Genomic DNA, 26,976 nt, shown 5'->3' with positions numbered 1-26,976 from the left:
GAATGAATAGACTCCGACTACCTTCATCTTATTGTGGCGTCGCACAAAGGCCTGAATAGAATAATGAGTTTCAGCAACCATCTGTTCGCCTCTTATACATCAGGTCATATAATCACACACAATCTTATAACTGTAGATCAGATATACTGGATGACAATCCAGTATATCTGGAGTGTATATTAGACGTGTTTTTGATGGAGGTGATCCACTTTCAACACAAAGGCTAAAACCATACATTGTATAACAATGAATATGCTCAAACGATACCCTCCTGGTGGTTGGTAGTACAGGTCATAAATCCCACCTCCTCCATGTTAGTGGATGGGACCTACTTTGTATACAGTTAATTGCTAAAACCTATAGAAAATATCAAAATGCAGTAAAAACTCTTTTAATATGTTGCTGCAGATATTTATTGTTCATTTGCACCCTTTGTCCAATGAATACATTATATTTATACATTTAACATGTTCAATATTTGTCACTCATTTGTACAGTTTCTATATCTTTAAATTTGTGCATCTAAATAACAGTCTTTTTATTTATTCTTACAATTCTTTTTCCAAAACCTAATATCTGCCATTGTTACACTGATATATTTTGAACATCATCTCAACCCTTGAGAGAACAAATGCAAAAAGGCTGCTTAGAGAGTCTAAACTTGAACTTTACACATAGAAGCAGCTTTCAAAAGTGAGCACGTTTCAGATGTCTTTGAGTGTGTCTTGGCCCTTGGGGTTCTCCAGCCAATGAGGGGGCCAGCTGGCTTTAATGCCGGGTCTCTCCTTCAGCAGGGCGTGATATTGTCCGAGCTGAGGGTAGCTCTCTGCAGATAACCTGGAAAACAGCAGGACGGGAGACATTTAGTGCTACACGGGTCAGTGGGACTTCAGGATGCTGGACAGGCCTTTCTAATCAAACTCACCCCAATCTGAAAAGTGTGGCAACAGTTGGAAAAACGGTCACATCAGCCAGTGAGAAGGACGATCCCGCCAGATGCTTGCCATGCTTCAAAGAGAGAAACGAACATGTCATTGTTTGCCAACTGTGTGTGTGTGTTTGTGTTTGTGGGTGTTTGTGTTGCTACTGAACATGCAATACCTTCTGCAGGTAACCCTCCCAGAGTTTGAGTTCAGTTGCCAGCGCCTCCTTGTTTCTCTTGAGAGCTGAGTCATGCCGCTCGTCCTCGGGGACATACCAGTCATAGTAGATAACAGCATCTAAAACAAATAGATGAATAAAATAAAAGCTCAGTTGGTGTTTCACAAGATTATATCTACAGTATCAAACCTTTATTAAAACATATATTTCTCAAATAGGACTAGATAGTGCATTTATTTGGGACTACTTTCAGCAGTGGATTAATAACCATCTAATCCTCAGTCTTAACAGCAGTACGACAGTCATGTGGATCTGACTAACAATAACCTGGAGGGCCCATGGTCGACATAAGAAAGTCCCACAGTGCAACAGTGAGACTCATTGTGTGTTTGTTTTAACAGTTTTGCTCTTTGCAAAGAAAGATAAGTGAATCATGGATTTTCTTTCATTTTGTAAAAGAAATTATAATAAACACATTGATCAACATTTTTTGTGTATATATAAATTCACACTTGAGATTAGCCAAAATGTTTTCTGGATCTAAAACACCTACAAAAAGTTTCTCTATTTGTGTTTTGCATGGAGAAAAAAAGAAACTACTCTGACCGTAAACAGAGCACAACGAATGAAAGCCCGTCTTGGCCCAGATATCCAATGTCTATTGTTGGGCTCAGAAATCACCTGATCAACCCATCAAGTTCTGTTCGGCTCCGAGTTCTTGACCCATCTTTTCCTGATCCTCATCCATCAGCCTCTCCAGTTAACCATCATTGGTACTGGCTTGGGGATCAGCTCAAATTGATTGATGCCTTACTCTCTGAACCAATCAGACACATTTCACCTCTAACCACTCATCTTTCCTCAACCTCCAACTATACATTTAAAAAAAGATATTGTTGTGGGTCGTGTCCTTGCTTGTTCCCCTGTGTTGTAATGGTGAGCCAATAGGTCAGCTTTTATTAAGAATTATTAAGTTATTTTTATTGGTCTTACTTAGTTTTTCGTAGAGCGTCAGACCCTCAAACATGCGTTGGTACATCAGAGCTTGTTCCGCAGGGCTGTCTGGGATCAGCTGGTTTCCCTGGGACTTGAACTGACTCTGTCATTCGGAGAGAAAACACACACGCATACAACATATAACTCTGTAAAAAAGGTGGCCATGACCATTATTCAGGCGAGGGACTGGTTCACTCACCTCCAGGTAAAAACAGGCTGCGTAGGAGTCATTGACAACGTTGTCTCCATGTTTAAAAGAGGGGAGCTGAGGGAGAACCAGAAGTTGGCAACATGAATCCAGTGTTAAAGCTACTGGGAGCTAATTAACACAACCGGCTGAGCTGCCTCACACAAGTGCTAAAGGGAACAAACACATGTTCAGCTAGCTGCGTGGGAAAATGTAATATGGGTGGTGTTTCCGAGGCAAGGAAACTGGGAGGAAAACTCTTAATTAGAGACCATCAATCAGCCATCCGCAAAATAATGTTCAAGTTTCAGTCAGTTTACATTTATCTTGCTAGCTCTCACACTAAATAGCTGGTAAATCGTGATTTAATAACGGTGAAATGGACTTTAATGACTTGAGTGGACTTCGGCATTATAATCGTTCATGTTCTGTGGTGACCAATTTATGTACAAGTTCATCTTTTTTTCGGAAACTTGTTAATAGATTTAAAATATTGTATGGGTTTATTATGGTTCTATTTACGTTCAGATTTGAAGCAGGAAAGTCAGTGAGGTTTATTTCAACGTTCTGGTTATCTGCTGGTGGTTCTGCCATAGCTCCAGCCGGCTCCTACCTGACCCCGGGGGTTTATATCCAACACTTCTTGGGACTTGTGCTCCTTTTTGTCGAAGGAGAGCAGTTTGTGGTTGTAGCCCTGCAGGTTCTTCTCCTCCAGGAGGATCATCACCCTCCAGCAGGGACAGGATCCGGAGCCCCACAGCAGAGTCATGTCCTGGGCCATGGTGTCGAGATGTCAGGCTGGGAAATGGAGCTTCTCTGTCACTGCTGAAGGAGACGCGCACGGAGTAACGGACAGGAAGAAGAAGAGATCTGCTGTTGTTCTTCACTCAATTCATGAGAATCCAAGCGGTGGTTGAAGTGCACACTGCCACCTCCTGTCCGGAAGAAGAAACTACAACTTGAACTGGAATAACTGTATAAAATTGGTTGAATGTCGACATAAATCTTTCCAGACTCATATGAGGTCACCGTGACCTTTAACCTCTGAAATCGAATCAGTTATACCTGAGTCCAAGTGACAAAGGGTCAAATACATGAGGAAATTTCTCAAAGACAGATTTGAGACATCTTGTTGAACATTGTTTTGAAACCACTGCGACCTTGACCTGTGACCCTTGACCACTAAAACCTAATTTGTTAATCCCTGAGTCTGAATTACCTTTTTAAAGTAGTCTCTTTAGGTGTAACATTTTTTTGCGTTCACAAAGCAAAAATATGTTTTGTGAGGTCACAGTGACCTTGACCTTTGACCCTTGACCAATACATTCAGATAATCTGTGAATCCGAGTAAACGTTTGTACCAAATTTGGAGAAATTCATTCTAGGCGTTCTTGAGAAATTTTCCAAAGAATGGACCACACAACCTGAAAACATCAACCTCCGGCCATGGCCATCACAGATAAAGGGGCATCAAAAAATGAAAGCACAACTTCATTACTTTATTTTAATGTTGAACAAACAAGCAATAAAACAATGAAGATGTGTTGCCGTGTGCTTCACAGCTCCTTCAGGATGTCGTAACCCTGCGGGCTGGCCACCCAGTGAGGGGGCCAGCTGGTTTTAATGCTGGGTCTGTCCTTCAGCAGGCTGTAATATTTGGCCAGTTTGGGGTAACGTCCAACAGACAGCCTGAAGGACAGAACACACGGTTACAGAGAAATTAAAAAAAGGCCGGCATGGCTCACTCATCCTTCCAGACAGAACTGAATTCAGTCACGTACCCGAAACGGAAAGCATAAGCAATATTTGGAAAGACGATTACATCAGCCAGCGAGAAGGCCCCGGCCAGGTAAGAGCCCGCAGCCACCTTGATGCAGAGGACACTGCTGTCAGTACAAGTGTGTGTGTGTGTCCATGTGTGTGTTTGCGCTGTGTGTACACTACCGTCTGCAGGTAACCCTCCCAGAGTTGGAGTTCAGCTGTCAGAGCCTCCCTGTGTCTGGTCACCGCAGAATCATGTCTCTCCTCTTCAGGGACGATCGACTCGTAGTAGACGACTGAGTCTAAGACAAGGCAATGTGAACATCATTGTAGGTAGAGTGGTTACTTTTATCACTTTGTGTTGGTGCAGGTGTGTGTGTGTGTGTCTGAGTGTGTATCTTACTGAGTTTCTCGGTGAGGGTGAGACCCTCCATCATGCGTTGGTACATCCGAGCTTGTTCTGCAGGACTGTCAGGGATCAGCTTGTTGCCCTGGGACTTAAACTGATTCTGTAACAGCAGAGATATTTGAAAAATGTCAATAAAGATCATCAATAACATGTACAGCATTATACATTCCATTTTCAGTTTTTAAACTTTACCTCCAGGTATAAACAAACGGCACTGGACTCATTGAGTATGTTGTCTCCGTGTTTGAAGGTGGGGAGCTGGCAGAATCAAATAAGGTTTAAGATTATTCCTCATGCAGAGCGATTCGCTTTGCTTAGCATATGTGCAGCATGGTCAGTTATATAAGATAATGACAATACATTTTAAAATGTTTCTTTGTCAGACACTTAATGTTCAAACAAGAACGACAGATCTTCCCTATAAGGCCCAACAGATTTTGTATTGGATCTGCGCCACAGCCATCTGTCCCTTTAACATCGTTTTCATCAAGATCCATGAATCATTCTCTGGAAAATGAATGAAAATGTTAAAAAATTTCCTGTTGTGCATATTTAAAGACAGTGACAAAATTCACTGTCTTTAAATATGCATGGGGTTTGCTCCAGTCAAACCCCACACGTCCAAAAAATTCCATGGAAATTCCATGGAAAACATGATTTTCGCAGTTGAAAACATAATCAGCTAATTGGAGGAGGTAAAACGTATAGTATTGGCGATATGAAACGTATCTTCTATCAAGAGGGCATCCTAACCCTAACCCTGTACTTCTTATCATCATGTGCATGCTACGCCGACCTGTCCTCTAGGGTTGACTTCCAGCACTTCCTGGGATTTGTGCTCTCCCCTCTCGAAGGATAGCACCTTGCGTTTGTAGCCGTTCAGCTTTTTCTCCTCCAGAGCGATCATCACCCTCCAACAGGGCGGAGATCCGGCTCCCCACAGCAGAGTCATGGACTTGGCCATGGCCACAATCCCACAGACAAAACTCAGCAAAAAACAAAACAACTACAGGTTGAAGCGCGCAGCAGCAGGGAGTGCGCTTTATGGCACCTCATTGATCCAAAGGTTGGCCTCCCACGTGGTCTCCGGAGTGTTCAAGGGCACAGAAGTGAAAGCAGAAAAGAAGGAAGACAGACACGTCGACTTTTTCATGTAAGAGTTTAGTGTTTTCTTTATTGCAGAATGTGTATACACAGCATGTCAAGTGAGATCGTCCTATGTTCAGCTCACTACAGTTTTATGCAGTGATGTTTCCCAGTTTGCTCTGCGCTGCGAGGTCGATGTGACCACAGTTCAAAAGCTTGATGTCCAAATCCCCCCCTCCATCCCTTTCCCTTTCTTTTTGGGGAGCCACATATTTTTCATCTGTGACCACGACGTTAATGTCTTCTTCTTACAATTCACAGAGTAGCCTCTTCCTCTAACCTTCTCTCTGGATATAACACAAGTTTCTACAGGAAATTACAAAAATAATACACAACAATAACCGCACTACACATGCACACAGTATCTGGCAGCTTGACAAGGGCATTTACACATTTTTTTATGCAGAATTCTCTGCCTTGTCCTTCAAATAGTTTATTAAAATCTTAAAAAATGTCCTCATCTTTTAGTCTTTTTACACTTTACAAACAGTTCCTCTGAGATAGAACCATCCTTTTCCCTGTGTTTTGAAACAGTTGTTCCTATCAGCACGAAAGACCGTTAATGCTTAGTAAGGTGCACGTTGTCTGAGCTTTGCAAATAAATACGGAGAGAAACTTTGTCAACATAAAAACAAAAAAAAAGGTTATTGTCGTCAACAGTGAAGCAGGAGGTGAATAAAATGAGAGGAAATGGAGAAAAGGTACGGCTATGTCCCTTTTACATGAAAGGCACACGTCAGATTTAAAACCTTTCACATTGCTGCCCACCCGCTTGTCAAAGGCGCAGCTGCAGAAACAAAACATTTAGCTTTCTCACAAAGGTTGATTCTTAGTAAGCCTCTTTGTCGGGGGCCAATGTTTGAAAGTGGATAAGAGAGTAAATGAAGCTTCCTCTGCACACTGTTCGTCTTTACAACCAAAATTCACAGCTTAAATAAACGAAACTCCTCACAGCTGCAGAGACTAACAAGCCAAAAATATCCCTTTGGACTAATGCAACATTTAAAATAAATTCATATAAATAAAGTGTTTCAGCTCAGTGTCGAGGCAGCGACATTTTGATTTCCCCTCTTCATGTCTTCATTCATCATTTTCTCTTCACTTCCACTTCGTCCTCCGTGCGTCGCATTCAAAACACTATGGTGGCTGCAGCTTTCTCACTCAGACACATCAGGCAAGATTAGCAGCTGTCAAACATCTAAAGGGGGCGTGTCACCGGTGGAATACGACTGTTTGTAATGCGTGTCGAAGGCAGGCAGCTGACAGAGGCGTGGCATCAATGCGTGCCGCTATGTTTCCACAGCGATGAGAGCGGTTGGGGGGGTGGAAGATCACATTTGTGAGTCTGGAGAATCGGCTAGTCCTAAAGCAAGAGCTTCTTCTGGCGTCAGGCCGTTCTTCAGAGTCCGCCTCACTGTGGGAAGAAAAGTAAAGAGACGGTTAGCAACCACATGATCATGGCCTGCTGTTAATCTGGTGCTTTATTCCCAAACAAAACACATACTCAATACATACAGTGTGCTTATAAGTGCTACCAACAGGAAATCGTATTTGAGAAATATCCATCTGGAACTCAGAATGTCTCCAGCAGAGGTCGACAAATGCTAACTTTTACTTCCTCAGGGATGTAAGCTGATGCTGCTACATCTGATGAGTACCTCAGGGCATAGATAGCCTCGTGTAGGAGTCACAGGTGAACAGTGGCAGGGAATCAGAGTCACAGTTTTTCCACCGTGTGTGAGCATCTGTGTTTTTTGTCATCTTGTGAGCTTAGTAGTTCACAAGCTTGCTCTTCAGCAGTGCACTTGTCCTTTTGTAGATGTTTTTATATAAGTCTTGATAAAGTATTATACAGGAGATCTCATCTTTGATATTTTACCAGTATAGGTAGGGAAGTGTCTGCTTCAGTCAAATTTCATGACCGTGGCATCTTAAAGCAGACTTTCTTTTAAAACTTTAAAGATAACCCTGATGATATCATACAATAAGTTCTACAGCTGACAGGTACATTATCCAGGATCAATGTGAGCTGCTTTTTCTTTCACTTAACTACACACTCATAAATCAGGGCTTGTTTACTCTTCATACTGACACAGCTGGATTGTTATTTTGGAATAGGTTCATCACTCAGGTCTCACATGACTTGCGGTTTGCCCTGGATCTCCTCCTCTCTCTGGGCTGAGCTCTGGTTCCTGGACCCTGAGTGGCCGACCTCACTATGCGCTCCATGATCTCGTCTGCGGCGTCGTCTCCACAGATCTGAGTGTCCTCCACGACCGGAGTCCTCGGCTGCAAACTGCGACCTGAACCCAACAAGAAGAGAGGCATGAGGAGAAAATCCCTTTAAAGATCTGTGCCTCTTGTTTTCCTGTGTGTTTATCTTTGTGACGCTGTAAGGAACTTCCTGTCACCCTCACCTCCTCCTCCTCCTCCTCCTCCTCCTCCTCCTCCTCGTCCAGGCCGTGACCTTGTCCGTGTGCGAAGCCCCGGTACCACGCTGCTCTCCTTGTCACTGCTGCTAAGGCTGGTTCTCAGCACCGCTTTCATGTGCTCGTGTTCCGCAGCATCCTCTGTGTGGCCGAGGCCTTGAGGCTGCTCGCTCTCCTGGCTGCCACTAGGGGCACTGTTGCTGCTGCTAGAGCCATGACGACCACACTGAAAAGGAACAGAATAAGAGAGAGTAAGAATTTGGCAGCTTTTATCGAAGGTATTTTTGGCTTTGCCCTCACCATGCCAAACCTGAGACATCAAGGAACACATGCAAACTGTAAATATCATAGTCTCAACTGTTTCTTATTGACTGATTCACTCAGATTTTAAGTGAAGAGGAAACTTGAACGTCTCTAGTTACAGTTACTGGATGCATGCACACACACACCCCACGCACACAGACATGCAGATATGCAGGCAGAACACATGTTGATACCTCACTCTCGTCTTCATCATCAGACTACAGGAGGAAGAAAGAGTGGAAGTTAAGGAACAGATAGAAGAAAATAAAGGGGGAAAGTGAAAAAGCAGCACGATTTGGGAAAAGAGTGTGTCTCTGTACGAGGGACTCTGTGTGTGTGTGATGCTCACAGGAGCGTTGACGTCAATGATCATCTTTCCCCGGGTCTTGTTGCGTTCGCGATGGTCGGCCCTCTTCTGCTTCTGCTGCAGCACGCGGTCTCTGGTGGTTCGGTACTCCAGTGCAAACTCGCTGAGGATCTTACTGAACCTGTGGACGCTGACCTCCCTCACGCTGTAGGCCGGATGACCGAGAAACAACAGGAACGAGTGGAACCTGGGGGACAGAGGAGGAGGAAAGAACATTGTAGTCTGAATCTCTCATCTTAGCATTAAGTGTTCTCTGTTTGTTTGTACGTTGCTGCGAGGGGGGGGCTACCTGTTGATGATCCTGCGGTGGACAATCTTGAGAATGATGATCCTCTCGGCACAGTCTTTGAGGAAGTCGGACATCTTCTGCTTCAGCTGAGGCTTCATCTCGTGCTTGGCGATTACCTTCAGGTGGTCCCATGAGGCTTTGCAGCGGCGCTCCATCTGACACAGGTTTTCCTGCAGCTGGTCGAAATCCACCTGATGGAGGAGATGATAAAGCAAATAAGGGACTTGTTGGTTGGACGTATAAAGGATTATGCCATCTTATCTTATTATTATTATTATCAAACTTTCGATTTGAGGTCAGTTACTATCACCCAAAATTCTCAAGGAACAATATAATTGAATCTTCTAAGATAGAATAGCTTGAAGATGTTGTTTGTGCAGTGTAGGGTTTCAATCTAGTATACGCATACAAGCTTTTCAGTAGTGAATGCGGCTCATACTTTTGCAGAACGTGTGATGGCTCCGATCTCGGAGTAGAGGTCTGTGCTCTGGGGGAAGTTCTCCACCACCACAGAGCAGGCGTGATGCAGCAGAGACTGTTTGTGGACCGTGTCTTTCACCTCTGGAACCTTCTCCAAGTACATCAGTTCAAAGCCTTTTGCCTGGACACATGAAGACACAGATTACTTACAACACCAAAAAAAATCAATGCTTAATTCTGTGCAAATTTCTATATCAACCAGAATCATCAGGGCCCTGGATACACGTGAAACAAACTTCAAATTCTCAATATAGGACGTTTTTAATGACTGAGGGGATGCATTAGAGGTATATCAAATTATAGGTTACAATATGTGATGTCAATTTTAATCAACAAAATATAGACTTGGTGTATTCACACTTCATTAAAATGACTGCTAACTACCAATCAGTGCAGTTGAAAGGAACCATGTCATTATGAGCCAGTAAGATGACTCACATTGGTGCTATTGAGGAAGTTTCCGATTGAGAGCAGCGTGGAGAGGATGTAGCGCAGAGTTTTGTTCTTCTCCAGCTGCTCCATCCCCTCCTTCAGATCCTGCAGCGGCTCTGCCACTTCCTGAGAGGAGGAATACACATGCACACCCGCACACACACAAACACACACACACACACACACACACACAAACATAATTAGTTGAGTCAACCTCAAAAACGTTTGTTCCATTAGTCAAGTAGTCGATACAAGATGTGAACAGGTGCGCCCTCCTCTTTCCGCCGTGAACCATCTGCTCTTGTTTCAGGTCATGAGAGGCTGTTTAAATGTCTCTGCGTCTGTCAACCTTCACTATCAAATGTACTCGTACCCATTGTTTACCCGTGTGCATGTATTTATGCGTCTTTGTTTGTGTCCCTGCGCGGTACGCTGCCCTCCATTAAACCGCCCTCGACCCAACCGTCCCACAGACTCGAGTCGGGAACATCACTCTACTGAACAAGCGGTCGGGTATCGTGCCTCTCATGGAGAGATGAAAGACAATTACATCCTGTGGAAAGTCGTAAAATTTGCGGGACATCAAGGGATGTTTCTCATTCTCGGAGGTTTGGCTTTGAACCTCCTCTCCTGGACGCATTCTTCACTTGAGTAAAACATGGTGTGCCAGGGGAAGAAGAGGACGAGATGCTGCTAATAAGCTTGCATATTTTGTTATGACGTTATGATGTAACTATGTTGATGCTTTGCGGATGTTGTTTGCACTGAGAGGGTTGTTGATACTTTCTGACATGGGAAAAAGACACACATTTACACATGCACTGCACATTTACTCAACCCTTTATGGTTCAAAGTTCATTTCGCTACAGTATGTTTCTGCTTTATTAAAACCATGTTCACTTAGTACGTATGAAAGTAAGGTTTTAATATGCATTCAACAATGGCTTTGATGATGAGAAATCTAGTTTTTTACAGATTCTTCTAAAGTTTAATATAATCAGGACACTTTTAACAGATAAAAGCACTGTCCCATGTTTAAACAGACCTTCTCTGTTGCCTCGTAGTCCATCTTAAAGGCCCAGAGTTGGAGTCGGGCAGAGAGCTCGCTGATGGAAGACAGAGTGAGCAGGAACTGTTCTGCTGAGCCCAGCGGGACATCTGGGTTGGCCAGCTGAGCCTCCTGGATCTTCTGTTTCTCCTCCTCTGTGGGGATCATCGTCAGGATTTTCTGAGGACAAAGACAGATATGTGGGATAAGAGAAAACAAGAGTGTCATATATGAAATGAAAGATAAGTTTCAATCATCACCTATCGTGACCTATATCCCTCACCTCTATGCCCTCCTTGTTGAGCGCATACTCGTCAAAGTTAAGGATGGCCGTCTTGATGGTGCGAGGAGGCGGCAGCACCGTCAGGCCGATGTTGATGGCGTTACTCCTCTTGGAATCCAGAACTATGACCTCCTGACGCTTGCCATCTGCTGCCGTTTTCTAGGACACAGAAACACAGAGCGGGTCAAAGCTGGGTGTCTTCCTCTGTGTGGTCCTCTTTATGGGCCCATAAGGATTAGAGGGATCGTTACTCCAGTTACACTCAATGCAGCAGGAACTACACGCTTATTAGGAGCAGGAAATACCATCACTGGTTAGGTCTGTACTGTATGTTTGTTTAAGTCTGCAGACATGTTGTCACTGCACAACCATGTCCTCGCCTGTACTCGAGGCTATCATTAGCTATTATTGGAAGAAAGTTCAAATATGTCACCTCATTAAAGTGTAACAGAGAAGATGCTAAGACGTGGTTATGCCTCTGGGAAATGTACAACTCTGCCACAACTGAGTCTCATGTTAAACTTAATGTTATTACGATACATAAGACATAAGATAATAACTTTGGGGCGGCAAAGTGGTGCAGTGGTTACCGATGTTGCCTCAGAGAAAGGCTCTGGTTTCGAACCTGTGTTTTACTGTCATGCAGCTTAGGTTAAACTGTGAGGATTGCATGTGAGGGCTGTTCGTCTCATATGATGACGTGACGGCTCCCGAAAAGTGAAGCCAGTTCGTTCACTAATCACGATCACTACTCCAGAAAACTCTGGCTTCAAATGAGGATGAGGGGGCATCCTACCTCCCGCCCAACGTCAGCTGGGATTCCGTCTGACTTACAACCTGACCTACAACCTGCTGTGATTTTAAAGCTCCCTTTAAAACTTGGATTCTCTCTTATTTACTTCAGCTGTAGCTGGAGACCTCTGTCATTTTCTCACATTACGCCATAGTGAGTTACTAGCTTGTATCAGAAGTTGTGGATTGAAGCAGTGGCTAAGGAATTCAAAGTGTGAGATGCCTGGCTTCAGCTCACCTAGTTCAGGACACCATGCTTTGGTTATTTAAAGGCTTTGTGAGAATTAAGGGGGATTCAACGCTCCCCTGCTTCAGTCGGGATCAGGACAAATGACCTCACTTAACCCTTAAAACAACAGCTTTCGAGGACAGGAGTTAATGGACTCTAAACCTAAATACTGTGTGACAGGCAACATTAAGGGTGTTCGTGATGAAACGGCAGAAATCATGATGATGGTGCCATAACACATGACCACGTAATGATGATGTACAGTAGTTGATGTCCAGATCAAATATTTATTCTGTTATGACAGCACCACCTTTGGGCACCGTGTCACAATTTGAAATCGCTGCACCACTTGAATGTTAAATAATGTAATAATTAATAACTAACAGCTCCTACAGTATTGCAGTGTAGTGGACAATAGTTGTGGTCTTTACCTTTGTTACTGGCATTTCCTTCGACTTTGTCTCAAACAGGTGTTCCAGTTTTGCTGTGTCCAACTTCACTGCTTCCAGTTTTGACCAGAACGAGTCGCCACTTCTCTTATAGTCTCTGTACTGGGGGTCTGCCGGACGCACCTTTTCACAAATATTAAGCAGAGACATATATGAGACTCCCATTTCCCATAATAACATATGCAAATGAGAAACAAGGCATCACAAATAACAGCAGCAAAGGGAACACAGTGAGAGAGTCATAGACTTTGATGACCCCTTAACAGGCTAATAGAAACATGTGTCTTTAATGAACTCTTCATGTTGACCTGCAGGGTCATCTGCCCATCCAAGAATGTAGGTTAAATACTGACAAACCTAAATAACTTGATTCCTCCAGGTGTAGAGAACCTGAATGTCTGCATGCCTTGTTCACCATAGTTTAATGGTTGTGAAAGTGAAATCATTGCTGTAATTTCCTATCACTAGTGCAGTGCCCGTTCTGAACCTGACTGTTTGAAATGGGCTGTTAGCTTGATCATGTGTGCTTTATCGCCGTTCACGTATATGGCAAGATTGAAGGATTTACTGAATTGCTGTTGTTTTTTCATACACTGCATGTCGACTACTTCAGAGGTCTGTCAGGCAATCAACACAAGCTTCAGACCCAAGTTCACAACTTTTCAAATTAATAACTCTGTAATTCAGCTCAATTTACAGTATTGCAGCAACAAAACAAGACATTGTGCTCTCGCTTTGGAGAAGAACCGATAAAGAGGAAATTATTCTATGAATGCTGTTGCCTTGACGGAGATCAGCACCTGCGACTCCAGTGAATGTCATTATGTAATTTAAGCCGTTATGTGAAACCTGAACTCGAGTTGTCATCTTCTGCATAATGTATGTGTAATTTTCTAATTTTTTCTAAAAAGCCTTAGTTTACCTGGTTATAGAAAAAAATGCTGTTGGCATCTTGACTCACCTCGCTCCAGAAGAGCCTGATTGTCTTTTTCTTCTTGTTAAACAGAGGCGGCTCTGGGGGTGGAGGCACCGGGATTGTGGAACTAAAGCAAGGAGGAGGTGGAGGCCTCATAATCCCAAACAAGGGAGGAGGTGGGGGGCAGCAACCCCTCATGTGTGGAGGTGGAGGGAAGCAGGGCGGAGGAGGAGGCGGTGGCGGGAGGTCGCCACATCCGCCCATCAGAACGGCGTCCAGGATGTTTTTGTCATCGTCCTCCGTTAGGTCCGTGAAGTTGATGTCCCCGATGCGCAGCTCTCGAGGGCTGGCCAGGAGCTGGTCCCAGATTGTGTCTGATTCCTTCTTGGGTGGAGGAGGAGGGGGCTCGTTGGCAGTATCGTCAAGGTTAGGGTGGGCTGCTCCCAGGTCCTTAATCAAGTTTCCGAATCGCTCAGCGAACTGACGGATGCTGCCCTGGTTCTCTGCTTTGTCAGCACTGTTGTTGCCCTCCTCATCATTGCCCAGTTGCTCCTCAGTGTCCTCCTGGGTTTCTTTGTCCTCCCCCTCTCCTCTCTCTTTCTCCTTCTCTGCATCCTCCTCTTCCTCCTCCTCATCACTGGGTTTCTTGTTCTGGGAGTACAGCATGTCCAGCATGAAGAGTTTGCTGTTGAGGAGTTTGCTACACTGCTCGTTCACCTCTCCCTCCTTAAAGCCTGAGGATGAGAGGGAAAGAGAGATGTTAAAAGATGGAGAACTAACCATTGTTACATTTAAAATACAATAAGAACAATCATTTAACCAAGGGTCATGTATTTTACTCTTCGTTTATTATCCAATATTAAGGCTGAAATAGGTCCTGTGTGTGTTTCCTCATGTATTTTGACTTATTCAACACGTCACTGTTGTAAGTTCTGTGCACTTTTCACATTCTCTCGTTACACTACAACATGCTCTCATCTGTAATAGTATCAATGAAGTCGCTGAATATAGGAAGCACAGATAAGATCAATTTGATCTGCATCAGCATCGACAGTGAGCAGGTAACAGACAAATTAACTTTACATGGCCCCGTTCAGACCTGTTTTCAAATCCATCCTGAGAGATTCGGTCTCTTCCCTGCTCTATATGCAAATATCCAAAACATTACTTGTGTTCACAAAGATCACAAACTGTTGTATTAACAAAATCTGAGTTTACAGATATGAGAGAGATGGAGAGTGAGTAGAGTCAAAAGGGACTGAATAAATTAAATCAAGATGCTGCCAAGAAATATTTTACAAATTTAAGAAAGGTATCAATCATTATGAGGTGGTCAGTGTTATTTTTTAGCCAAAATCAAAATCGATGCGTGGACACTGAGGAGCTCATTACGCATTAACGTTCACACAGGGAAAAAAATATGGCCACATGAGTCCAGGATCACCTCCAATGTGCTCTGAGTGATTGGATATCATAGCACATTCGGGCGCATTAAAACCTGAATTTATCACTGACCACTTGTGATGGGATCACTCAGGATGAATGTTAATCCCAGGTCTGAATGTAATATATTTATAGTTTTAGCGATCAGTCATGGCAGGCTGAAGAACCTAGCTCTGTGGATCCTTTCATAAAAATGATCTGTGAGTTCATTGCATGAGGTAAACATTTTTAATTTGAGGGTAACTGCACTGGAATCAGATCAAAACTCTTAAGTAGTTGTAAATAAGTTGTAAATATAACTCAAAGGTTCCTCCAATTAGAAATTAACTTGAATCAAATGCTTTGCAGTAAAAATCGACCCACCATCCTCAGCGCTCCCCCTCTCCTCTCTCTCCAAGGTGCTGCTGGCAGAGGAGATGCTGGAGGCCGAGCAGTTGTCCTTCTCATTTACTTCTTCATTCTGCCGTTCCTTGTCGCTCAGGATGCCGCTTTCCTCCTCCAACTCCTCTCTCTCCTTCTCCGGTTCCTCCTCGTACTCGTCGACTGTCTCCTCCTTCTCTACCGGCGTTTCTTCCCCCACCTCTTCTTCTTCCCCCTCCTCTTCTTTCTGCTCTTCCTCCTCCTCAGCGGCGGCCTCTGCTTCTTGTCCGGCCGCTTCTACACTGGCACTGGAGTCATCCGCCTCTCCTGTGATAAAAAGTGTGTGTTACTTACAGTTCCTCTTTAAGACCCTGATATACCATCTTTATCTCTTCAATTGATAACGTGATCCCTTCATTCACACAGAAGCTTCTGTACGACTGCAATGAAATGTTTGAAACATGTGACATGGCTGCCTCTGATTTTAAAGGTCCCACTGTTTGCACATGGGATACCCCTGTCTCATAACACACACGCTAACATGAAAAACAAAAACACACCCATACACCAATGCAAAAAATGTGGCGGCTACACAAAGCCGGGTTGTCACAGGACCAGGATATGAACAGGAAATGAAGAATTAAGTTCCTGTTTACGTCAAAACACACTCACGTCATGTGGCACACGCGAAACTCAACAGCACAGTCTGTGCAGTGATGAAGGCGGGGTTAGAATAACACGCCGCTCTGAGGCCTCACACACTCACCTACAGTACCTCAGCTCACGGCTGTGCATGGACGCCGACACAAGGCTGTTTTCTTACACGAGATGTTTTGGCCTCACACTTTTCAAAAAGCCCTTTCAAAAACCCACCTGACACTTTCACCCTTCGTCCTCTTTCTGTGTTTCTTTCTCGTCTGCTCTCCTGCAATATTTTCCACAATCCGTCTCTCCGCTCGCTCTTTTGCTCACACCTGCCTGGTCCTTTAAACAGCTGGCTAGCAGAGCTGAAACAATTTGAGGTTAAGAAGGATTGCTTCGGGGGCACATTGTTGGGAATTGATCCGGTGACCCTCTGGTTTTAATTATAAGTTTCAGCCGGTAGAATCCAAAGTCATATAAGGTCTCTTTATCGCACAATGCAACATTTAAGTTATAATCCTCAGGATTTTCCTGAAGCCAAACCAAAAGTTTTGAAGCTATTTTGAAGCAACATATTTTTAGCAGCAGCCATCAAATGCACTGTGTATACATTCAGTCATTACTTCTCTATATATAGTTATTTTCACTGTTAGTGGCAGAGTCAACCATTCCTACATTGGACTGACTTCACACGTAATCGGGATTTACAGGCGAACATGCATGTAATCCCGCTTAAGCACTGAGAGTGATCGTATATCAAAAATACATCAGAAGTGGTCGCATGTGGCGGCAGATCAGTGTTAAAAAAGGGGCTATTCGATGAGGAGTTGCAGGCAGCGTGCTGCAAACCTTCAGCTCCTCAGCATGACTCCAGTTTCTGTGCCCCTGCTGTTGTCTATTACTGACGACTAAAAAACCACTCGCAGTGTGTGAAGCATGAAATCATGCTTCACACACTGCGGTTCCAATTACTGTCTTGTTTATTAAACTTGACTTTGTTTGGCTTAACTATAAACAAACACACCAGTTGCAGCTCTGTTGTTTATCCTGGTGCCACCAAGTAAACCAGGACTGAAATATCTAAGCTAACAACCTAGAAAGTGAGTTGAATTCAATGTTTCTACTCCCATCACTTGTTATAATAACAGCTTGGGAGGTAGAGAGGGTCGTCCACTGACCAGAAGTTTGCAGTTTGAACCCCGGCACCTCCAGTCTGCATTCCGAAGTGTCCTTGGGCAAGCTACTGAACCCAAAGTGCCCCTGATGTCTGCGTCGACAGTGTAGCAATATTGGATGAAAGTAAGACCACTGTGTATAGAAGTGCTGTATGAATGTGTGTGAATGTGCTTCGAGTGAAAAGATTGGAACAGCACTATTCCTTCCATTTACCATAAAGTAATTAACTGTCTAGTATGGGGTAGCGCTACTATAAAAAAATAAGAATTTAAAGGTATTAGCGCTACTACCTCTAAATTCTTATTTTTTATAGTAACACTATACACCTTAGGTAGCTATAAAAAATAAGAATTTAAAGGTATTAGCGCTAATACCTTTAAATTCTCTTTTTGTGTGTTTGAGTGTTCTCAGTTGTCCTACCAGTCTCAGATTGCGTATAGGGGATGGAGGGGGTCTCGCCTTCCAGGTCAACATCTGCGTCCTCTTGGGAGGCAAATGAGGATGGGGTGCTGCTGCGCGATGACGAGGGCCAGGCCTCAGAGGGCGTAAAAGGCAGGTTCAGGTCATGGCGAGTCCTCGAGACCCGCACATGCTCCTTTTCAAACTCCTCTGATGCTATACGCTCCACATTCTTATACCTAAGACGGAGGGAGAAGCAGTTTGAGGATAAAACAGGTGAAAATACAAGTCTGAGATGATGCACCATTCGTCTTGCCTGTCACAACTGTAGAAAGACTAAACCACTATAGTTATCAATCTGCCAGTTTACCTGAATGCATCACAAACTTCCGACTTGCTGTATTTACCTTAAAAGCACTCAGACCGTTCCTCAATGTTTTCTCCTCTACAGCTGCCCAAGGTCTTAACACCACAATGTAGGTGAATGCCAATTATTTGCTTTACCCCATTAATAGTCAACAAAGTAATCAATACATTCATCACTCATTTCCTGTTGTCTAGAGATTCACCCTCCCCCCTCCCCTCTGCAGCCAAACACTCATCAGTCCAAACATGCAACCCCCTACTGTGAGGAAGGAAGAGTGTGAGGGGGAAAGAAGAATGACAAGACAGAAGAAGGGTGAGAGAGATGGGGAGAACTGCATGTAAGTTTGGCTGCAGAAAAGCAAAACATCAGAAGTAAATCAGAGTAAACCTGTTCAAGATGTGCCTCCATCATCCTCGTCCTTTTTCATTTGTCTTTCTTTTTCTCTTCTTCCTCCTGTTCTCCCTCTACAAAACGTAACCATTCAACCTGCCAGCCAGAACAGAGCTTTCGGGCACTGAGTCAAATCTCTCTCTCTCTCTCTCTCTCTCTCTCTCTCTCTCTCTCTCTCTCTCTCTCTCTCTCTCTCTCTCTCTCTCTCTCTCTCTCTCTCTCTCTCTCTCCCTCCCTCCCTCCCTCCCTCCCTCCCTCTCTCTCTAAGCCCTCCTTCTTTCCCACCGTATCATGAATGTGTGGAGCTTCTGTTCAGAGTTCATTAGCATATGGCCACTTCAGAGGGCTGAAGAAACTGGATACTAATATGTGTGTGTGTTGTTGAAATGGAGTGAGTGAGCCAACTGTGTATTGTGTACTTGAACTTGGAGCACAACCTTCGATGTGCTGTGCGTCCTTACACGCTGAATAAATAAGTTGTGTTGAGTGATTTTTTTTAACAAACTTCAGAGAACAGTTTGTGCTGTTTAGGGATATTTAGGCCTTTATCTTTGCCTAAGTAAAACATATTTCAGAGGTTTTAATACATATCACACTTAGGGGATCGTTTCAGTCCAACCTAAGTTTGTTCAAGTCTATGGTCCAGAAATATAATCAATCATCCAAGACGACAGGTGCCGCGCCCCCTAACCTACCGCTTTTTGAGCCTTAATATCTTGTTCAGTTCTACATAATTTTGACTCCCTGCTTCATGAGAGAATTGTGTTTTTTGAATGGCAGTCCATGGAGGTAGTTTTTTTTTGGCACCAGCACTGCACTTTAAGCACTTTTCATACACAGTCTATGGTAAGCAAGCAGATAACAGTGGATACAGTGACGTGAGGACAACATATTCCATGCAGTTCTTGTGCAGGTGGTACTGTGCTGTATCTTGTTTCCTCCAAGTGCTCTTCGTTTGTCTTTCCCTCTGTCTGGCTTTATTTCTTTTAGCTTTATTGTATCGGCTGAACTTAAATTGAGGGTGAAAGTTGTCTGAGCCAACAGAAGAAGCGATGAATGCCCAGTATGCACAGTGTTGAGTGTCGGTAGTAGAAAAAGTGGCAAATTTAGGTAAGGGAGAAGAATAAGAATAAGAGGAAACAGGAGCTTTACCTCCCCATTCTTTAAAATATTGTGATGATCATCGTGTTGGTTTTGGCTTTCATACACTTATTATCAGTCCAGGCTCAGTCCTAAATCTGATTGTGACCTCACATACCCTCTTCAGTAAATATCTTTCTTCCTGTGATTCCCATCTGCAGACAAACATAGTTTTATTATATGAAAACTCTTCTCGTGTCTGTTTAAATCGATAAACGCTTGAGTAAAAACTGTGTCTGTGTGTGTGATTGTGCAGCGTCATTCAGTGTGTAAGCCTGATGAATCCTGGAATCTGATTTTCTTACAGCATGCAGCCAAAGCAATCAGGCCCCCGGCAGAAGGCAGAAGGCAGCAGTTAAAATACAGCTCCTTTAAAGAACGACGACGACAGGCAGACGGAAAAGAGAAAATCCAGCTAAGCGTCCCCCCCCAACCCCCATCCCAAGCCTCTGGCAGCGGAGGGCACCTTTTTAACCTGGAAACATTACACTATTACTGAGCTTCCCAAACAACTGGCTCAAGCATATCCCCCCCCCAGTTCAGCTGTTCCGAATGTGTGTTGTTTCGATTTATTGGACACACTTACCTCTCTTCCCGTGCAAGTCGGGCCTCTTCCATTTTATCCCCATAGTCGCGGCTGAGGGAGACACACAAACATAATTTAAAAGCATAACAATCGTAGCCTTCCCCTGTCTGTTCTCTGTAGACCTGCCAATGTAAATGCACCAAACGTATGCATGTCAGGCACATCAAGCATTTAAGGTACTGCTGTAACACTTTATCCTCATATGTTTCTCATAAAGCCACTTTCTATACTCTTTTTGTCTCTTTTTCATATAGATGAAATACAGATTTCATGTATACTTTGACGCACTAAATATTCTTGAATTTTTGTCTATTCTTCATATAAAGTCATGCTTTGCCTTTTCTTGATATGTATTCTTATTTTAGTTATTTTGAATCCTTTACATCATCTTTATTGTAATTAATTATATAGCAATCGATTGCCTCTATAATAATATTCACTTTACAAATGCATGTCTTCCACTAATGCATGGTTGCTTATTTTTGCAGGTCAGGAAACTTAGGGAAAGTTTGACATTTTGGAAAATACACTTTTTGCAGAGAGGACACTCATAACTGTTACCAGCAGTTAGTTAGCTTAGCTTGAATACAGGGGGAAAATAACTAGACTGGTTCCCTCTAAATTTAAGACAAAATCTGAAAACCAGAACCTCGAAAGTTATATAAATTAATTAAGTTAATTAATGTTCCATAAACACTTTCTATATATTTATGCTTACACAAACTTGTGGAGAAATATCAATAATATTCGCTGGGATGTTTCTTTCTGCGCTCTTCTCTAGTTGCCTAACAACTTAATGGACGGCAGGACCATCTTTATAGCCTCAGGTGGGTGGAAATGTATTAATCGGGTACAACACTTGAAGGCAGGGGAGGTCTCATGAAAGATTATTGTTAATTTGCTTAATGGAAGTTTTATGTTCCTGTGTTTGAGGACCTTCAGTAATAATAGAGACAGTTGGCCTCTGCTTTTTCAAGTTTGATCATTCTTGTTCTTTATTGGTGTTTTGTGAGTCCTCTGGCTTAATCGAATTATCATATTACATTTCCATCATTTATTCTGTCTTGACGAGATTTATTTTCTCATCTCAAACTGTTGTGGGTCATTTTATACACAAAGCCAGCACTGACTCACCTGTGCTTGTTCCGCTCTTCCCGCTCTATCCTCTGCAGCCTCTCCTCTCTCTCCACACGGCGGCGCTCTCGCTCAGCGGCCAGAGACTCCTGGTGCTGTCGGTATGAGGAGGACAGGAGACCTCCCAGAGCAGGTCTGAGGGAGAGAGCAAGAAAATAAATTGAAAATGTCCAATTAAACCAATGTTATTCATGGCTAGTGGATTACGATGATAACATAACATCCAAATTTTTTTTTTTCAATGATGACGCCACATCACATCATTTAATCTGCTATACCAATGTGATGCAATAAGAGAAGATAAGCAGCTAAATCTGTTTGTGAACACAACATGTGCTCCTGGCATGTTCAGAGCTTTTGTATGTGTAACTATGAATGTAACACATCATAAATCATGTTGTAATGTCTGCATGGAAATTAAAGCAGCTTCTTAATTAAGGAACCGGAGAGATGAGAGCACATTCAGAATGTGTTCACCCTGAGACTGAATGCAGATCAGCTCTGTGCATGTTTTTCTAGCAAACACACATGTCTACACACATGTATGTGAACATGTTTTCAGTACCAGAGAGTGTGTTCTAGGGATGATTTCATGCACATGTGCAGGCACATGTTGGTCCTCTCACCTGGAGGTGGTGGGCGTACTGGGACTGCTGAGGGAGGAGTAGGACGTGAAACCTCCATTCCTGAGTAACAGAAGAGGGGAGAAAACATGTGACAGTGAGCAACCTCTCTCCAGTCGTCCATTCACCCGACACCACGCTGACCGACTAGTCAGTGTGAAAACTGGTGGCAAGGGACGAATGCGACACCTTGTTACGTAATGGGGATAAAATGTTGGTGCAACACTCGAGTGACCCTAATTAGTAACTGCTGTGGTGTTTATTCATGTGTGTTACTGGGAAACTCCAGGCAAGGTGTCTGGTACCACATGCAAAATAACAGGAGGTGAAATATCAATATGTAGCAAAGGTGTCATTTTTGTGTGTATTTGAAGCATCATGGCAACGTATCCCTGTTTATTGGTGACATGTAGGTAATATTAAAAAAATATATATACCCAACATGAGAAATACCCAACTCAACATTACAATACACCTTTTAAAGAAGATAGTGAATGGAGAAAATAAGAATGAAAAACAGCGCTTTAGAATAATTAGAATAATAAAATAATACAATTCTAAGAAAGGAAGCATATACAGATACACGGGAGAAGAAATCAAGAGACATCTGGACATCAACGCAGTGGCAGAATTAAGAAGAAATAGATACGAACGTGACAATAAGAAGTGCACAGACAGACTGAAGGTGAGAAGCCGAGCAGTCAAAGAAGTGAAAGGAACTGGTGAGAAGTGAAGGTGGTGAATAACACAAGTGATGCAAAGAGATCCAAGTTGGTGAAGAAACAGAAGTGGAAAGTGAAAAAGTGCAACGTCAAAGAGGTAAGAGAAAGGTTGTCAGTGCTTCTCATGGGACACTGAGCTCTGACCATTGTCCCTCTGACCTGGGAGATGGTGTTTCGGGTGACTCCGCACTGGGTTTGACTGGAGCCGGTGGTGACTGCTTCTCATCAAGGTCGTAGGAGAAGAGGTGGAAGGGCGAGTGGGGCAGGTAGGGCATGTGGGTGGGGGAGGGCCGAGAGCTGCCACGCAGCGGTGGGCTGACCTCTTTGCTAGCCGGGACGGTGACGACAGACCTCTTCCTGGCCAGCAGGGTGGACAGAACGGAGGGTTGGGATGGGGGGCTGAGAGGGGAGGGAACAGTAGGAGAGGGGGAGCGGAGGGTTTGAGGTGGGTCAATCTGAATCCTCTTCTCTTCCTCCTTTATACTCCCTTTTCTGGAAGTGATGGTGATGGACTGGACGGTTGTTCTATGAATGATGGATGGAAGATGTCTAGCTGGGCTAGGAAGAGAGGAATAGATTGAGATGATACATGGGTGAATGCTTAAATGAAAGAGAAGCCCTTTAACAGGATTAAGGGCGTCAGAGTAATGCACTTAAATACCCCTATGTACATTGATCACAAGGAGATCAAACCCACAAGATAAACAACAGACAACATTGACACTACATATAGAGCCCAGCGTTACACAGAATCTTTTTCATTTCCATGTTACCACCATGTCCTAGAATACCTGGGGGTGGTCTGATTAGACACTGTATTAGCCCCCTCCTGCTCATCGGAGTCAGACTCTGTCACTGGACTCTCTTCGTCCTCCTCCTCTATTCCTTCCTCACACTCCTCCTCTCTGTGGAGGCGATGGGTGGATGGATGAATGGTTGAGTGGAAAATGTAAAGGAAGGATGGAGTGAAAGATGATGCGATACATGAGAATGGCATGCAAGTAGAAATTACCACACTTTTGAGGAAATGGAACCAAAGTAATGGAGAGATGGAGGGTTAGATGAGAGGATTGATGTGTGTAAATAATGTTAGGCGTTGCACAATTGCAAACCACACAAACATTTGTTCCAAGACAACAAGACAGAGACATGGCATCAATCAGATGAAGATAAAGTGATAGAGAAACAAAAGGATTAAGACGAGCCAAAACACAAAACAGAATCAGGAGAAAGGGTGGCTGAATGTTTCTCATTACACACTCCATGCCTCCAGTTAGTTTTACATGCACATGAGGAGAGAATGCGACGACAGGCAGGAGGCTAAGGAATAGTGAGAGGGGAGCACACAATGGTTGAACAACTGACTTGGGATCGATGTCGCCAAATGCTGTTGTCTAGTGATACCAGATGAGCCTTGATGCAGTCGAGTTGCCGTGTGCTGCAGGTATTGTTCCACAAGACTGGAACCATGTGTGTGTGTGTGTGAATAACGGGGATGGCCAGTAAAGGCTGTGTTTGTTTTTCTGTGTGCATGCATAATATGAAGCAGGATAGTCTTAACAACTAACGTCATCCAAAAAGCCACATGGTAACACATTCTCACAGTTGCCCACATTTGTACCTAATTTCTATGGAAAACAGGTGCCCTGGTTTGCACACGCACGCACGCACGAACACACGCGTACTGCTTTAACACTCGCTGAGGCATGGGGACATCATCTGATTTGGTCAGGTTACACCCTTAAAGGGAACATTTATATCAAGTTTTTATATTACAAGAAAAAGTTGTAGAAGTAAAATATTGTAATATTACGTGAATAATGTTATAAATCTACGGGTATTAAGATTTTCATATTAAGAGAAAAAAGTCGTAAATTTACTGTTTCAAGATTTTGGATCCAGATTCGATGGAATATGAGTTCTCCTTGCTGCTCGCTTGATTTCCAAAAATCCTGAATATTATAATTACAACTTTTGTCTTGTAATATAACGTCTTTATGCTTGAAATCTCAAAAGGATGACGATTCTTTTCCCTTTTTGCCCGATACTTCAATGTAGCTTAAAGATGAAGGAGGAGGCATGTGACAGAAGTGAGAGATCTTCGACAGTGAATGAGAGGACACAGAGAAAACATATTCACCTGAGAGTAAACAGCACCAGATGCTTGAAATTCTCCTTTTTGTGAATTAATGCATAGCACCGAAATAAGCCTGTTGTGTTTATTACTGCACATGTTTGAAACCTTAAATGTTAAATGATTTATTTTGATTAGTTGAGTACCAGTGATTCATTGAACCAAAAAAAAAAACACTCAAAGTGCTTAAAGTCCCAAGGGACACTCTGTGACATAGCTGTTACAGCATGTAGGTGAGGAGCAGGAAAATATAGACAGGAGGTCACAGCGGTCAACAGCTGACCTTAGAACTTACATGGAAGGAAGGCAACCTGACAGAGCCCTGGAGCGGAAAGTGGAGGTATGAGATAGTCAGCCTTTCTCTCTTGAGCAGTGTTTGCAGCATCACAATCACTCATTGTACCTGCAGAAAAGCAACCCCCCCTCCTTCCCTCTGCTGTTGTGACAACCTTTAACTTCTGACACACTTCTCTCACCTCTCGCTTGTGTCCTCTGCTCTGTGTCCACTAAAAGGCTGGAAACCGGCTCTCTGTGGGGATGCAGGGCTGCACGGGGAGGCGTGGCCTGAGCGCCCGAGGGAGGCCCTGCGGCTCCGCCTCCTCTCTAGGCCTTGCCTTTTGTCCCCAGCCCCAAGGCTGGATCGTCGGCGGTCCCGGCGTCCCGCTGGTGGCGGCTGGCTGTCGTCATCACCATCTTCATGCCGTAGGGTCATCTGGGGGAAAAGTTGATTAGGTGTGAGATGACTGGTGCTTCCCAGAATTTTAGTATTACGCAAATGTGCTATAAATACTGTACAGAGTCACATCGCATCATGTTCACTAGACGTGAGCAGCCCTTAATAACTGAAATCAGATCTTTAATAAAAGCTTCTATTAGACTGCAATGACTGAACATGCATTTGCACGTATCTCAAACCTCATAGATGTTGAGCTGCTCAACCAAGTCAAGGTCAGTGCCTTTCCGTCCCAGGTGTCTTTGGGACACCGTCTCAATGCCCTGCTCCTCCAGGCCATCCACCATATCATAGAATGAATCCTGGTCGGGAAGCGATGAGAGTGTCTGCAAAAATGGGTGAAGATGGAGAACTGATTATTCATTTCTAGTGAGATTTTATTTTAGATATTTTTATCTTGTTTCTATTTATTTAGTTTGTTTGCTTGTACTCAGGGGATGATGTATCAGAAAGCCTCTTTAAAGCACCATTAGAACTCAATCCCTCCATAATCTATAACGCTTATCCTTTTAAGAGTTGATGGGCTTGCAGGCCCCTATATCCTAGAGTATTGCAGGGGAGAAATATAGACGCAAACACAGGGAGAAGATGCAAACTCTACACAAAAAGACCCAGACCCAACCAGGATTTGAACCAAGAACCTTCTTGCTATGATGCTAACCACTGTAACACCATATGCCGCCCACCCCAACAAAAATGACTCAATAATAATAGAAAAAAGAACGCACTCTGGTACAAATAAAAAACTGTATGTTATAAAGCACAGATGTTCTTATATAAACTTTCAGTTAAAAGAATCGATACCTTATTGATGAGGGTCATTGCATAGACCAGCAGCTCTGTGTCCACTCCATCCTTCTCTTGTAGGATCTCCATAGCATTGGACCACGGCTTGCAGCCTGAAGATCAACGGTGAAAACATGAGTTGCGTTGGTTCTGCTCAACCACACACCTTCCTCTAACCAAGCCATTAGATAAGCTAACATCCAAATGAACAATTAGAGTTTTCTGTACCTCTCTTGGTGTCCACAGAGTCAATGGCTTCTATCAGCAGCGGAGCGTTGGACTCAGAGTACTCCACAAACACCAGCAACAGCTTCAGGGATGTTTTCAACACCAGACGGAACTAGAGCAGAAATACAAGCAAATTTGCACAATGGAATTTGTGATGCAGCAATATTAAATTAGAACTATATTTGATCCCTGTGCATGCATCATGATATATTTTTGATATATAACAGATTTCTTGGCGGACGTTTGTGGCATATGTCAGGGAAGAAGCCTTTAAAGTTTGGTGCGGTACTGGATCAGGGGACAAATCTAGAATTATTTTGTAGAACTTTCACTCATATTTAGGGAACTGATATCTATGAGGGTGAGAAATTTGGTAGAGCTTGATTTAGGGAAATGTTGGGCCTTGGTGAAGGTGTGCACTCTAATGAGTGCCATTTTAGTAATTAGACAACCAATCACACGGCACAGACCAGGATTAAATATAGACCTGATATAT

At 43.5% G+C, this 26,976-nt stretch overlaps 3 protein-coding genes across 5 annotated transcripts in view; all 3 read right to left on the bottom strand.

The window, feature by feature from the left end:
* Nucleotides 1-397: 397 nt before the first annotated feature.
* Nucleotides 398-3,152, bottom strand: LOC133972784 (glutathione S-transferase A-like). The gene is made up of 6 exons (XM_062410356.1): nt 2,898-3,152; nt 2,297-2,362; nt 2,095-2,200; nt 1,102-1,220; nt 926-1,008; nt 398-837 (listed from the first exon to the last, which is right to left on the bottom strand). The coding sequence occupies exons 1-6, from the start codon at nt 3,063-3,065 to the stop codon at nt 705-707; spliced, it is 675 nt and encodes a 224-aa protein (XP_062266340.1). The 5' UTR covers nt 3,066-3,152; the 3' UTR covers nt 398-704.
* Nucleotides 3,153-3,762: 610 nt separating this feature from the next.
* LOC133972526 (glutathione S-transferase A-like) lies at nt 3,763-5,528 on the bottom strand. Its single transcript, XM_062410036.1, has 6 exons — nt 5,251-5,528; nt 4,647-4,712; nt 4,449-4,554; nt 4,229-4,347; nt 4,066-4,151; nt 3,763-3,973 (listed from the first exon to the last, which is right to left on the bottom strand). The coding sequence occupies exons 1-6, from the start codon at nt 5,416-5,418 to the stop codon at nt 3,841-3,843; spliced, it is 678 nt and encodes a 225-aa protein (XP_062266020.1). The 5' UTR covers nt 5,419-5,528; the 3' UTR covers nt 3,763-3,840.
* Nucleotides 5,529-5,608: 80 nt separating this feature from the next.
* The window catches only part of fhod3a (formin homology 2 domain containing 3a), a 53,664-nt gene continuing 32,296 nt past the window's right edge, over nt 5,609-26,976 (bottom strand). The window contains exons 7-30 of one of the 3 annotated variants that reach the window (XM_062410032.1): nt 26,481-26,592; nt 26,271-26,365; nt 25,649-25,792; nt 25,210-25,445; nt 25,029-25,055; nt 23,391-23,504; nt 22,759-23,157; nt 21,881-21,940; nt 21,255-21,389; nt 20,121-20,171; nt 17,659-17,876; nt 15,424-15,747; nt 13,663-14,351; nt 12,684-12,824; nt 11,232-11,390; nt 10,946-11,128; nt 9,907-10,026; nt 9,428-9,589; nt 8,989-9,179; nt 8,682-8,886; nt 8,527-8,550; nt 8,035-8,255; nt 7,739-7,905; nt 5,609-7,014 (exon numbers count right to left, since the gene is read on the bottom strand). In XM_062410032.1, coding sequence (XP_062266016.1) covers nt 6,932-7,014; nt 7,739-7,905; nt 8,035-8,255; nt 8,527-8,550; nt 8,682-8,886; nt 8,989-9,179; nt 9,428-9,589; nt 9,907-10,026; nt 10,946-11,128; nt 11,232-11,390; nt 12,684-12,824; nt 13,663-14,351; nt 15,424-15,747; nt 17,659-17,876; nt 20,121-20,171; nt 21,255-21,389; nt 21,881-21,940; nt 22,759-23,157; nt 23,391-23,504; nt 25,029-25,055; nt 25,210-25,445; nt 25,649-25,792; nt 26,271-26,365; nt 26,481-26,592 — 4,260 coding nt within the window. In that variant the 3' untranslated portion in view covers nt 5,609-6,931. The remainder of the gene's footprint in view (nt 7,015-7,738; nt 7,906-8,034; nt 8,256-8,526; nt 8,551-8,681; nt 8,887-8,988; nt 9,180-9,427; nt 9,590-9,906; nt 10,027-10,945; nt 11,129-11,231; nt 11,391-12,683; nt 12,825-13,662; nt 14,352-15,423; nt 15,748-17,658; nt 17,877-20,120; nt 20,172-21,254; nt 21,390-21,880; nt 21,941-22,758; nt 23,158-23,390; nt 23,505-25,028; nt 25,056-25,209; nt 25,446-25,648; nt 25,793-26,270; nt 26,366-26,480; nt 26,593-26,976) is intronic. The other 2 variants (XM_062410033.1, XM_062410034.1) reach the window with 2 other exon arrangements.

This window comes from Platichthys flesus, chromosome 17 (genome assembly GCF_949316205.1).
Source record: "Platichthys flesus chromosome 17, fPlaFle2.1, whole genome shotgun sequence".
Taxonomy (NCBI): domain Eukaryota; kingdom Metazoa; phylum Chordata; class Actinopteri; order Pleuronectiformes; family Pleuronectidae; genus Platichthys; species Platichthys flesus.
Note: the sequence above shows the minus strand (reverse complement) of the source record. Positions and strands in the feature narration are given on the sequence as shown.